This window comes from Lissotriton vulgaris, unplaced genomic scaffold (assembly GCF_964263255.1).
Source record: "Lissotriton vulgaris unplaced genomic scaffold, aLisVul1.2 SCAFFOLD_2599, whole genome shotgun sequence".
NCBI lineage: Eukaryota > Metazoa > Chordata > Amphibia > Caudata > Salamandridae > Lissotriton > Lissotriton vulgaris.
The window spans coordinates 148,055-162,663 of record NW_028242894.1 but is presented as its reverse complement, the minus strand read 5'-3'; the positions used below and the strand labels follow the sequence as shown (position 1 = coordinate 162,663).

Here is a 14,609-nt window from a genome sequence, read left to right as displayed (position 1 = left end):
ATCTAGTTCATATCAGCCGCAGTTGCATCCTCATTTTATGCACATGGATAGTCAGATTTTAAAAGACAGCCCAGGTAAAGCAATAAGTCACGCAGCATAGACAGAAACCAATTACTGATGAAAGTAGCGTGCAAAAACTGATTAGACACGTACAAAGTAATTTAGAGTGCATTCACTGGGGCTGACAGTGCGGCGGCTTTTAGTTGAGGAAGTCCTGACAACAATAACGCTACTGCGAGTCTAGTTTCCTGTAGAAATGTTTAGTGCCAATTTTATATTTGGAAAGCCTCATAACCGCCAAGAACACCTAGGAATAGCTATCGTAAGTAGTTTCTACTAACATGCTGCATACATGCAGGCTGCTATTGTTGGTGTTTTTACTGAGGTTCCTAGGGTGACCTGCTGAACTGGAGCCATCTAGACACCAGTTTTCTATTTATGGACTTTGCTTTTACAGATCAGTGCATTCTGGGAGTTGTAGTCTTGGTTCATTTTAATCGCCCCAACAAAATGGATTAGGATATGTAAAAGCAAAGGCACGGAATGGAAATCTGGCATCCCAGGGACTTGGAAACATCTGGTAAATGGGTGCCTCGTATATTTTCAACAGTGCATTTTCTGAGCAGTCTTTGCTGGTGTTACCATGATGATAGATATAAATATATATATATACACATATACATACACATACTAGCAGCCCGCCCCAGCGTTGCCCAGGGCAGAAGGGGCTAGGGGCAGCATTCCTAGCTTGCATGCACCTTACCTCAGCGCTTGCTCCCAGTCGCACAAACCCAGGCCCCTGCTCCAGTCCGCCTCATTTCACCACCCCCCCACTACACATAGCCAGTCTACACGCCCGCTGCAGTAAGCTATCACGCTCCATTCTGCCTCACTTATCGCTCCTCCGCGTGTACTTCACCGCTCCTCCCCGCGTTTCACATACCTCATGGCGCTGCAGTCTTGCTACGTTCTCCGCTCCTCCATGCCCGGTTGTCCTCCATTCCGCTCCAGTCTGCCTTACTTCACTGCTCTTCCCCGCGGTTCCGGTACCTCATTCCCGCCAGTCTGGCGAGGTTGTCCGCTCCTCCTCGCGTTCCTGTCCTCCGATGATGTCAGCACACACGGCCGGCGCTACTTCTTAGGGACTACCTTTTTGTATTGTTTATTTTTTAAATAAAGTTTATTTTTTTATAGCCTATATCCATCTACTGGACTCCCCTTTCCAACACTGTATTGGGTGTTGCGATTGGTGGTGTACTTTGAGTTTACCTGGCTCAAAGGACACAGTTCTCGTTATAATATATATATATATATATATATTAGTGAACTCGACCCTAAGGTATCAGAGCACTTTACATGAGCACCAGTTGCGTTACAGATGAACACATTCATTTTGTTAGACATGGAGTTCGCAATTTTCCCAGAACCACAATAGGTTGAGCGTCCCTGCAGAGACTCTAATCCCATTCCCCAGCTTGGAGGTTGATCGTTCTAGTCTTGAGGTCACATCCTCACCTCTCATCATCTATTGAAAGAAGCTTGAAACAAGAGACACTATTTGTTCGTGGGCAGCACCACATAATTAAGAGTGGGTGGAACAAAGTGATGCTGCAAGGGATCTCCAATTAGTAGTTCGTTTCCTCACACTGGCACAGAAGGTATTAAAAATGTTCTGTGGAGCTTTATTTTGAGGGTGACCAGGTATACAAACAAGCTAATAGGTCTGGGGTTGGCTGACAGATTTTTGGCTTTGCTAGGAAGTTTCTAGGCCCTGCTCAAGGAAGATAAAAACATCTGCCAAAATCAAAACTATATTTTGGTTTAAAAAATACATTGCCAGAATAGTCCCTGGCACTGAAGGTGAACTACTTTTGGCCTTATTACAATGTCGGGCTGACGAAACATCGTTGCAGAAAGAAACCAACCGTAGTATTTTGATGCGACTGCCCATGGGGGTGGGTCACAAACCTCCATTTCTCATTGAAAGCTTGTGCGGTGGGCCAAAAAGGCCTGCAGCACAAGCTTACATTGAGAAATTGAGGTTTTGAAACATACCTGCCAGCCACAGTGCACTGATGTTGAGGGGCACCATTGGTGCCCCCTATTCCCTAATACAGAGGGCCAGTGGGAGGGAAGGTGCCCTGCTAGAGGGCCCCAAAGTCCGTTTTTGAATGCCAAACCATGTTGGAAAGGTTGACATAGATTGGCTGTCGGAAACTGACATCATAATCCTGATGGCGGAGCAGTGTCTGGCTCCGCTGTCAATATTGGGATTACTATTCCACTACTGTTCCGATGGGTTCATCAAAATACAGTGTTCGGAGGAAAACCCAGGATGTTTGGCGGAGAGCCTCCGACTTTGAGGCTCTCCGCCACACATCCTCATCGGGCCCTTTGTGTGGATGTTTTCCAGGTTAAAGGACAGAATGCCATCACTCACAGTCAATGGCTGAAATAGGCTGACCCATGCTGTATGCTGTAGTGGGTGGAAGAGAATTGTGAATGACAATTACAGACTAAAAGATAAAGAGGACTGACTGAAATGCCCAGATAAGTATTTTATACATATATCATTTTACAAAAAAAAAAACTGCATACCTAATGCCAGACGTAATGAAAAAACATAGAACATAGATATTATAGACACATATTTAAATATTATAGACACATTTAATAGTTCACATAGTATTAATAATGTGCAAGTTTGTCACACTGCTTCCAAATAATGCTATTAATAAGCCACTCAAAGCTCAGAGGAAGGTTTGGACATTGCTGAAGGCACCTTTGTAATAGGATAGATTTTTATTACAATCCTGCCTTGCTTCAGGAATGAGATAAAACAGCACGTCAAAGGAGATTGAAGCAATTACTCTGTGCAAGGTGTGAGGAATAGGAAAGACAGGTGTGGAGCACTGTTACATTTACATCCACCTGTGCCACCTCTTCAAAATAAAGACATTCATTTATCTGAATAAAAACTGGTGGGCTGCCAGGACAGATCCTGAAAAACCAGGGACCACCCAGGAAGATGCTAGACATCTGGTCACCCCATCTACTGGCATTAGGTAATGGTATGCATGAATAGCTACCAGCCTTTTTAATACAAACGGCATATAATCACCTCCATATGAATAAAGTTGGTTAAGGGACTTGTGTGCTGTGTTTTTAGGCACTTGTTTATGTGTGTTTGTCACCAGCAGATTCTTCTGCTCTCCACTGTTTGTCACAATTTTTGTTGTTTGTTTTGGACACTTCTTTTCTTTCTTATTTCTTTTGAGAAGCAAGTGACTACCGATGATGAGACAGGGGCTTGTCTGGAAATTACATACCAGTTACCCCGTTGGTGGTGTTTCCGTGAGGAGTCTCTTGCTTCTCGTGCATTTTTTCTATTAAGATCTTAGTCCAACACTATTTGTGGACTCTTACGACCAACTTTGTCTGGGTCACAATTTGTGTTGTTCTGTGGTACTGTCAGGGAGAAATGGTGTGTCTTAACGTGGGCGGATTACAGTGCATCACCTCCTTATAAAGTGTATAAGAGTGTCTGGGAGCAGTATATTTTGACTGCCCCTCTTTCAGAGTCACTGATATACCTTGACGCCGTTGGATTGGGTCTGTGGTTGTATTACACCCCATCTATTCGTCAGATGGACTGTGGGCACATAGCCCTCGTGGTCACAACATGCCTATTTTGGGTGGCATTGTCCCTGCTGATTGTAGAGCAGGGAATCTGCAGTCACAGACCATGGCTTGCACAGGTTGCAAGATACAGAAAAGACAGGTCTGCTTACCATGGATCTTAAACATGTATGCAAGAACAACCGCTAGAAGTTCTCTTCTGGAATAAGAAACAAGAGATGAAACGGGTGGAGGCAACGAGCAAGGAAGCACAAGACAACAGCAGTGGGGTGAGGCTTAGGCTTGGTTCGAGGGAGTTCATTATTGTGTGTTGGTAGGACTTTTTTTGTGGGTATCTGTACAAATGGAAAAAAGTGCTTTTCAGATGTTAACATTCACACAATGTCCTGGTATCATACCAGTGCTAATGGACCACCTCTTCCGATCGGTTTGGAAAAGCCAGCTAAATCACAGTCGCCACTGGGAACAATCAAATGTTCAAATATACCTGCTCCGCATATTCTATTTTATTGTGTATGTATGTGAGCGTTATGTCTTGTGTGGTGACAATACCTCCTGCCAGACAGGTAAAGCTGTCTGTAGGTGTAACCTAAAAGATGTTTATCATATGAAGCAGAAAGTGATGGAGCAGCGAGCAGTGATTAGTGATAGGAGAGAGGAGATGGGGATACTTACCGTATACCATAGGACCACGGTCAGCCAGATCAAGTTCTACAAAACCTCCTCCTGCAGGTCCCGCAAATCCGAAGTGTCGATTCAGGAAGATAGGGCGTTCAGGACATTTCACTGGCTGCCGTATGTTAGCGTTGGTTATCATCTTTATGCCCATGGCCTGTAGGGAAAGATGAGTGGATTCAGAGGGTGAAGGAAAATGTTACTGACTCCATAAGCATCTGTTACTAGTGTGTAGTGCTGTGGAGTCACATGCTTTGCATACTCCTGCAATCTAGTCTTGGGCTCAGACTTTTGCAGGTTGTTTTTCTTTGAAGAAATCTTTCGACTCATAATGTACATGGACTTCTGTTTTTTGGAAATATCCATGGACATCAACTCCGTTGCTTTCTGCTGAACAGGTGAGTAGTAGGGAGTGGTGAGTGAACATATGATGCACATGTGTATTGCATGCAAAGGATAGTAACTGACAAAGATTAGTGTTCAGAGTCACACATCTGGGGAGGAGGGTGGACGTACATGAATTTACAGCACTGCACGCTATGAATAGATGCTTAAAGAGTAACATTTTTCATTCATACCATGCATTGCTGTAGATACACATGGACTGTAAAGCAAAACCCTTCCATAAGCAGTGGCTTGCATGTGGATGATGCAGGTGTCCTAAATAAGGTACTTTAGACAGTGTGGCTAACCATAGCCTGTTGCCTGGCTAGAACATCGACACTGGTATTTAGTAAATGTGTGTGGGTGTGGGTGTGGAGGTGACCAAGCAGTGCCTTGGATAGGTCATCTAGGGGAATGTTTCCTAAGAAGGCCATGCTTGCAGTCGTCTTCTGAATAGAATGTGCCCTGGGAGTGATAAGCAGTGTTCTCTCAGCAATTTGATAGGAAGTTTGGATACACTTGACCATTCATCTAGCAATTCCTGCCTTAGATATTGGTTGACTCTTGAGGGGTTTTTCAAAGGCTACAAACAGTAGGTCTGCTTTGCCAAAGGTTTTGTTCTTTCTATGGTGAGGCATACTTGACAACTAGAGTATGAAGTGATCATTTCGCCACCCAGCCTGGTTGGGGAAAGTAGACTGGTGTCGCAAGGATTCTAATCAGAACAAGACTATGCTTGGGACCATAGAACATCAGTATGTAGGGGACTGAGTCACCACACCACATTAAGTATCTATGAGCCAAAGTACGACATGCCATAGTGACTATTGCCCTCCTAACCTTTCCAGAGAGATAAGCGATTGGCAACCCGAAAACATAACTCTCGGCCCTCTCAGGGATCGCGGTAACAGGGACACTCTTTCGTTCTCTCACTAGTACTGGTAAGATGCAAAAAATGTGCAAAAATTAGAAAACTAATGCATGTCAATAACGTCATCAGCATGCTTAATAACCCATATACAATAGAAAGCCCTGTCATTCTATCTGACAGATCTGCCTAAATCCTATCCCACTGCTAAAGCTAGGTGGTTATACATTTTAGATCTCTGGGCTTAGTAGCAAACTCCATACCTTAGCATACATAGGTGGATGTTCTACATCTCAGCTGATACAGAGCGAAGGTCCTGAAACAAGAGTGCTGCGTCTGTTTTCCAGAACCCAGTCCCTAGTTATATGACAAGATATGCGTATACCAAACAGCAGCTGCATTCTCCTAATATGTCTAGGTGCTAGTGTCTGCCCAAAGAGAACAAGGGGCAAGGTTGTGTGACCATGCCTAGGCTATTCACACTAAATCCCAGGAAAATAATAAAATGCAAAGACGTGTGCTGGTGTAGCGATCATGGTTCATACCCCTAGAGGCAGAACATTGGGCACCCCTTTCCGTTCCTTATCTAGCCACAGTATGAATGTTAATTGCTATACTTCCCGGAGACTACCAGGGGGGCGAATGGAACACAAGGCACTACAACCCCAGAAGCCTAGTGTTCCCTGCACCAGAAGCGGAAGCTCCGGACCGAGCTACAAAGCCCCTCCTGTTTACAGGCTCAGTGCTTGACAATCTGATTCTAGGCTGGTAGTAGCATCGCCATCGCGAGGAGTTTCTTAATGGGACTCGGTTTCTTAGTTTGTCCCGGTTCCGCCTTCCCTCATCGAGCGGTTTGCAGTTTTGAGTGCTGCAAACAGAGTGTATTTGCTTTCCCATTTGTTGGCCAAGCCACCGTACTTTGCGGTGTTTCAGGCCTTCCACGGGCTGAAAGGAAACCAGAGCCTTTCGAGTACTGCAGGTTTCCCAGTCCCTGAGCGGGAGCCCGGGTGAACGTCCTCTTCCAGTAATTGGGGAGAACCGCGCAGGAGCACCTCTACTTGTTCTCCACATTTTCATAACAGTTGGAGCATACCCTTGCCGATTTTGTTATTACTTTATAGCCCAGGAGCGTTTGTTTTGGAAAAACAACCTTGCTGATTTTGGTATTGTGGTTTCCTTGGTTACTGGTTCTACACCACTGCACACAGTACTTCCTTGATTACCTTCAGGGAAAGCAGGAGGAGGTTTTGGACTGTATCCTTTAATATTTGGTATTGAATTCTCCTCTGCTTTCAACTGAAAAAAATGCTATGTTATACGTGAGTTGTGAGAATATTCTGCCTTGTGTGGTGTGAAAGGTTGCTCTCTGCTGTCACCCAACCTCTGGTACCTTGTCTCATCCTTATATGCAGTTCCCCTTGTAGAAGACTCCTACACTCTGATGAACGTCTGTATTGGATGAAACAGAAGCAGGACTAGAGGAGCTGTCTACATAGTAGTGTTTCCTATTTTATCCACTACCCTTTTCCCCGGGGTGCATGGACGCATAGTCGTGTTTACATCACTGTGTGGGTGCATTTAGGGGAAGGAGGGCTTTCTGCGGATCATCGTTCCTGCAGATGACCTTCCGATGTTAGTGGTTGCATGGTATTGGTACCGCGGGCATCGCAACAGCTGGTTCTGTGTGAGAATACAGTTTGGCACAAAAGCAAACATGTTATTTAATAGCATGAATGAAACAAAAGTGACCTACAAAGTGCACAATTAGGCTAAGATAGGGAAAACGACAATGGGCCATACAAGAAACTCAGGACACTGGTAACTATGGTCTGGTTAAAGTGGAAAGAGGACACCACCCTAGGAAGGAAGTTAAGGTTTGTACTGAGCACTACTCTGTCCTTGTGGACTTGGATGAAGGGGTCTTGCATGGTAAGGACTTGCAGCTCACTAATGCGTTGCAAATAAGTTATCACACCTAGGAAGGCTACCTTCCATGAAAAATATTGGAATGAGCAATAATGGAAGGGCTAAAACGATGGACCCCCTCACCAACGACCCCGCCACCGCCAGAGCCAACCTACACGAAGGGATGACAGACGTAGCCAAGTGGATGATGAGCAGCCGCCTGAAACTGAACTTGGACAAGTCCTCATCCTGGGATCTCCACCCTCCGCCTGGGACAACTCCTGGTGGCCCCCCGCCCTGGGCAGCGCACCCTAACCAACAGACCACGCACGCAACCTGGGCTTCATCTTTGACTCCTCCCTCTCCATGACCAGACAAGTCAACGCCGTCTCCTCGTCATGCTTAAACATCCTGCGCATGCTACGTAAGATCTTCCGGTGGATCCCCACCGAGACCAGGAAGACGGTCACCCAGGCCCTCGTCACCAGCCGTCTGGACTACGGCAACGCCCTCTACGCCGGAACCACCGCCAAGCTCCAGAAGAGACTCCAACGGATCCAGAACACCTCAGCCAGACTCATCCTCGACATCCCAAGACACAGCCACATCTCCGGACATCTGAGAGATCTGCACTGGCTCCCGGTCAACAAGAGAATCACCTTCAGTCTCCTCACACACAAGGCCCTACACAACCAAGGCCCAGGATACCTCAACAGCCGCCTCAACTTCTACGCTCCCACATGCCAACTTCGATCGACCAGCCACGCCCTCGCCGCCGTCCCCCGCATCCGAAGAGCCACCACAGGAGGAAGGTCCTTCTCCTACCTGGCCGCCAAGACTTGGAACTCCCTCCCGACCCACCTCCGCCTGACCCAGGACCACCTCGCCTTCAGGAAGCACCTCAAGACCTGGCTGTTAAAGCAGTAGCGGACCCCCCCCCACCCCAGCGCCTTGAGACCCTCCGGGTGAGTAGTGCGCTATATTTAAATGCTGTGATTGAAGAACAATAAACAAAATTCCAATAGCAGAGCACTGCGCGTCTTATAAGTTCATCTGCAAGGCATGCAGTCAAAAATGTATTATCCAAACGTAGAAAAGTCCATATATCACTGTCTTGATCATAAGCAGATTAGTTTGACAAATTGTTGACATGTAGGTATTAAAGCCGAACAGCAGACACAGGTTTCGTCGCTAAAAGAGACTTTTTCAAGGCTCAAACACCAGTCCACTCTATCCACACAGTTGTAGTAGAACTGTAATGAGTATCCACAAATTACTCCATCTTTCCTAACAGGTAAAAAACGGAGTGCTCCGCTATTGAAATTGTTTGTTTTATGCGTGGAATTTTATATCACGCATTGAATAATATTGTGGGTGGCACGATCTCCGCATTGAGCACGCTGCACTATACCTGAATTTGTTAACTTTGCAAACACGACAGAGGTGCTGGACGTGCTTCTTTAAACCACTGCCACCTTATTTATGCTTCATGGTAAGAATATTAATGTTCTGAGGTTGTGCTGGGGGAAATCCTGGAAGACGCATTTAAGGCCTTCCATGAATGCCTAGATTCCAGGTATGTGAAAGAGGGAGGAATGTTCCCTGTTTTGCATGTATACAGCTATAGAGGCTAGATGGAGTTGTATCGAGGTGTAGGCTAGCGCTGACTTTTGAAGATCGAGTACGTAGCTAATATCTTAGATAGCAGGGTTTAGGGGTCTAGCATATTGTCAATTCAGTAGAGGAAAGATATTTTCCACTTTGCTGCGCAGCATGCATGTGTGGTAGGCCTGCAAGATTCCCAAAGGATGTTCATGCATTCCTGAGGGCGACCGGTTATCAAATCTAAGACTTCAGGTGCCAGATCACTAGATTGAGTTGCTTGAGATCTAGGAATCTGATCTGGCCATCGTTTGAGCAGATTTGGCCAGTTGGGAAGCTTCTCATATAGGCTGAATGAGTAGGGCTGAGTACCAGGGCTTTCTAGCCAGGTGGAGGCTACTAAGATAAGGGTCTGATGTTTTCCACATCTTCCTCACAATGCATGGGAGTATACCCTGCGGGGAGATGTTTGGAAGGCACCTATGGTCTTGGCGGTGTCTGTTTCCTTTTTATATTTTTCCAGCATCTGGTCAACCTGCTGGGCGAAGAGGTATCCGCCATTTAAGGGTAGGTTGAGCTTATGCGGTGGCACTCTAGGTTTAAAAATGGAGGCATGGAATCGTACCTCCTCCACCTCCTTCTCTTCCTCAGTGCTTCAATGCCAGTTGCTTCTAAGGCACCACAGATTTTGGCATTAGAGATGGCCTTCCCTTCCAACACCAATTCCTCGCCTCTTTGCCTGTATGAGATGGTTAAGGAGATCCTGCATGTCATCCTAATGTGCCCTGACATATTGCGAGAGCAGGCCAAGGCTACCCTATTCCCCACTGGATATTTTTTCTTGCTCTCCTTGTCTGGGGTGAGGAGGAGTAGGAGGAAGAGCATCTTCTGTGGCCTGGGTGTCTGTTCGCTTACTTGGGGTGTGGATAACTAGGGAGTCAGGGGGTACATGACCAGGTTTATAAGTTGAGTCGTTAGAAGAGGGCTTCTATTTTTGTCCACTTGGGGGTTACTGACCTTGCTTTGACAGCTCTTTGAAGAGGTCTGTGATGTCTTTGAGCATAGGGAGGAACTGTACTGTACTGTGCACAAGGTGTTGAGGGAGTCTCCAGTGGGAAGTCATCTTGCCCCTGGAGGACTGCATGTCCCTCTTATTGTATTTGTATGCCCTTTGTATAATTTTATGATACACTGTGGTATCATCTGGGGAGGGATGACTAGCTGGGTAGAGGTCTGGGTCTATCACCCCTGGATTATAGTTGTCCTACTGACGGGTCATTAGTGGGCATCAGGTCAAAAGGTGCATTGTAGGTGTCAACTTCCCTCCTTGTAAGAGGAGTGGGAGGATTTCTCTGGTGAGTATTGTAGAAGTGATGCATGTGGAGATGGTGTTGTTGAGGAATAGGTGGTAGAATAGGATTTGGAAGAGTTGTAATATGGACTGGGATAGAGCCACTATCTCTGCATCTTTTGTGCTTGGGAGATGGTGGAGGCTCGATAGCAACTTCCTCCTAGAAGATTAGCCTCACCTTTCATGGCTAAGTCTCTGGTGGTTTGGGGGCAGCTTAGTGTTGATTTTTCCAGTCTCTAAGTGAATCAGTATACATTTGTGGTATGTATCCAACTCCTCTTGCAGCTGCAAAGTGTGCTTTGGGGGCCAAAGAAGTTTGAGACTGGGTTTGGCACTGCCGTAAGTCTCGCTGTCAATGGGGGGAGAGAGGCCTTCATTCAAAACGTCCCCAGACTAGTGGACTATCTTCAGACTTGACAAGAAGCTGGCTTTATAACTAGAGGAGGCGTCATTTTCAGCTCTGAGACTTCGGCCAGTGACAACCACAGCCCGAAGGTGGTGGTAGCCCTCTGGATTTTTGTAGGCAACAGCCTAGACACCTGACCCGCTTGGGAGCAGTGCTGTGCCTCAACTCTGGGGCCATAGAGCTGGACTGATATGTATGTCAGTGCCGACCATACTCACAGGACAAGTTTTCGTCTGTGGCTGCGAGGCACCAGAGGCAGTGGGGAAGACTGCCTACTCACTGGGTGATGACTAGAGGGTCTGTGCCTCTGAAGCGCTGTGTTACCCTGCTTCAACACTGCCTTCCCCAAAGCTGTTGGGCGTGTTATTGGCTCCTGCCTCTGCATCCTTTGGTGTGCCCACCTCCTCTGGAGTCAGCACTGAAGAGTCTTCTGTCACTGCAAGGGGAGGCAAGCATTACATATGGCGTTGACGTGGTCGAAGGAGTGGCAGAGATTACACAGTTCCTAGTTGGTCCACAGAAATTTCAAGTGGCACTGGGGACAGTACTGGAAGGGGGTCCTTTCCTTTATTGTGCATGCATTCTTGATCAGCGGAGTCTTGGGAATGGGCCCACGGCCTTGGCGATGAGGTGTCCTTTGAAGGCCATTGGCTCTGGAACAACGTATTGAAAGCTAAGTGGAGCCAAAGATCCACTGTTGACATGAGTTTCTTTAACACTACAATGTAGAACAACTATTGGTCAAATGAAAGTGCTGCAAGTTGCCAAACACAGAGATCCGTCAGTACACGTCCAAACGCGATGGTGGGAAAATATTATCTAACAGGAAGTCGATACCCATGTTCATTGCAAACAAAGGGAGGAGCCACTGTACCTCGTTACTAGAAAGATTTCATCAAAGAAAACAACTTGCAAATGTCTGGGCCCAACACTAGGTGGCAGGAGTATACAGAGCATGTGTGTTTACAGCGACACATGCTACAAACATGTTGTTCTTGTGACAGTATCATCCCATTCTTCTCAATCAGGCAGAGGTATAGTCTCTTGCCAGAGATCCTTTAATTGGACATGGGTCAGTACTGACTAATGACTGATCTCTGCGCGTAAATCTGTCAGTGACCGTATGAAGCGACCTTATTCCCTCACATACTGTCCCACACTAAATGATGGCTCAGACACTCAGTCAGAACAGTGTTAGGGAGTGTGAAGTGATGTAGAGCTGGCTCCCTGCAACCAATGAGGATTGACACACTTTTAGTAAATGTGTGAAGTGATGTACAAAGGACTCCCTGCCTTTATGAAGGCTCTAACACTGTTAGTGAGTGTGAAGTGATGTACAGATGGCTTTCTGCACTTAGAGAGGCCTGTAGCACTCTGGTTGTGCCTGTGAAGTGATGCACACTGCACCCGGCACTCATTGAGGGGCGACAGTGTGAGGTGCCATATAGGGTATTCCAAAACTTAGTGACAGCTCTACCTCTGTAGGGGAGTGTGAATTGATGTACAGATGGCTCCCTCCACTCAGCAAGAGCAGTAACATTCACTCTGAGTAAATGGAGAGACATACAGACTGTCCCGTGCACTAAATTGGGGTGAATATGTGAGGAGATGCAGAGATTGCTCCCTGCATTCAATAGGAGTGGACTTAGCAGGGAGATTACAGACTGCTCACAGCATTCAATGGAAGATCACTGTGCGAGGGGATTACAGACCCTGCATTCAGGGAGACTGGACTGTGTGAGATGCACATACATCTCCCTGCATTCAGTGAGAGTTGTGTCCAAGGAGATGCAGAGATTGCTCCCTGCATTCAGTGAGAGTGGAGTATCCGAGGAGATGCAGACATTACTCTCTGCATTCAGTGAGAGTTGAGTATCCGAGGAGATGCAGACATTACTCTGCATTCAGTGAGAGTTCACGGTGCGAGTTTACAGACCCTGCATTCAGTGAGACTGGACTGCGAGATTCACATACATCTCCCTGCATTCACTGAGAGTTGTGTCCCCGAGGAGATGCAGAGATTGCTCCCTGTATTCAGTGAGAGTTGAGTGGTGAGTTAGTAAAAGTCCCAGCTTTTCCCTATTTAGAGGTGCTATTTGACGATCAATGCTCATGGTGCATGCAGCGTGCACATAAAAAAAAGTGTTAGAGCATCAGGGGCTACTCTAGACTTTGCAAAAAGAATAGGATCAAAACCACTCCCTGCACTTATGAAGATCTATAATGCCATGTGTGTCCCTATGGTGACCTATGGCAGTGACGTTTGGGGTTATACAGATGTTAAAGAAATTCAAGGGGCAGAGAATGCTTTTATGTGCAAACTGCTCTCGGTCCCTGCATCCACCCCAATTTTCAATATACATGAGGAATTGGGAGCGGGTTTTATTTCTGATCAGATTGCGGCCCAACTATCCCCAAATCTAAATCAACTGATCATCCAAGACTGTCTTACCTTCGAAAAGGTTTTAGAGATTCCCTGGGGGAAATACATTAGGGATCAGATGGAAATTCTTGGCTGCCCCTACTTATTTTTTAGCCCTACTGCCCTTGGTAAATCGGCTATTAAGCATGTGAAGCAGCAGTTCCTGGACTGAAGAAAAGGTTTAAGGGAGGAGAACGAATTGAAAAAACCTATGGTGAGAAGATTTGTCACATTAATTTCGGGCCAGCAGATGCCACCTTATCCATCTTATATAAATAAACCTTCTTTGTTTTGACTAGATTTAGATGGAATATGGTTCCCTGGCTACTTGCCTTCCCCAAAGGTTACTTTAAAAAGGGCACATTAAATCCCTGCCCCTGTGACAACTTCTCGGATCAAGATACCCTTCACATAATGTTTCTGCACTCATTACAATCTAATCCGCAGAAAGTTTATCCTCCCTTTGCTTAGAGGTTGTGACATTGTACAGGTCAGGCCGAATTTGGTCTATTTAAAAATGCTCGAGTCACCTATGGTCTGCTTTGGGGTAGCCCGTTTCCTAATGGGGGCGATTAGACTTCGGAATAGACTGCCCTCGAGTCAGCCTGTAGATACTGCTTCTAATCATGTTACGTAATTTTTATAAGACCATATTCTTATTCCTTTCATGTTGCAGTTTGTTAATATGAATTTCCGTTTATTTGATCTGTAAATATGAACAAGTGTATGTAGGGCAATTTTGATCTTGTGCTCCCAGGTTAAATCATGTTATGGTCGGCTGAACTCTTATCTAAGCATGCTTTTTCCCTGTCATGGTTTTCATGACATGTGTTCTAATTTTATAGGATCTGCCACATTACACTATGGTGTGTATTTTATATTGTTGCCTTCAATAAGGGGGACGCAGATTATGAATGGTGTTGAGCAGGATTTTATGGCGACTATTAACTGTCTAATGGTTTTATGGTTTATTTATTTTACACGTTTGTTCCATGTTGTGAAAACGGTGGGATTTTAACTGTTTATGGATTGTATATCTATGCATTATAATGTTTTGCAGACTGTCCTGCTCTTGTGTTTTCTTTTTTGTTGTTGTACTTTTATGGCTTTAATTAGCTGAAAAGTAAATTTTGACTTGACTGTCCAAAGAGATGCAGAGTTTGCTCCTTGCATCCAGTGAGTTGACTGAGGAGATGTACCACTTGCTCCGTGAATTCAGAGTGAGTTGAGTGTCTGAGAAGATGCAGAGATTGCTCCCTGCATTTACTGTGAGTTGACTGATGCAGACAGCTCCCTGCATTCAGTGACAAAGAACTAAGCAAGGGGATATAGAGATTGATCCCTGCTTTCAGCAAAA

The 14,609-nt window shown here is 45.8% G+C and overlaps 1 protein-coding gene across 1 annotated transcript in view; it reads right to left on the bottom strand.

The window, feature by feature from the left end:
* The window catches only part of LOC147668784 (alpha-2-macroglobulin-like protein 1), a 200,665-nt gene that overhangs the window by 111,049 nt on the left and 75,007 nt on the right, over positions 1-14,609 (bottom strand). Inside the window, exon 17 of the mRNA XM_086948432.1 lies at positions 4,315-4,471. Coding sequence (XP_086804558.1) covers positions 4,315-4,471 — 157 coding nt within the window. The remainder of the gene's footprint in view (positions 1-4,314; positions 4,472-14,609) is intronic.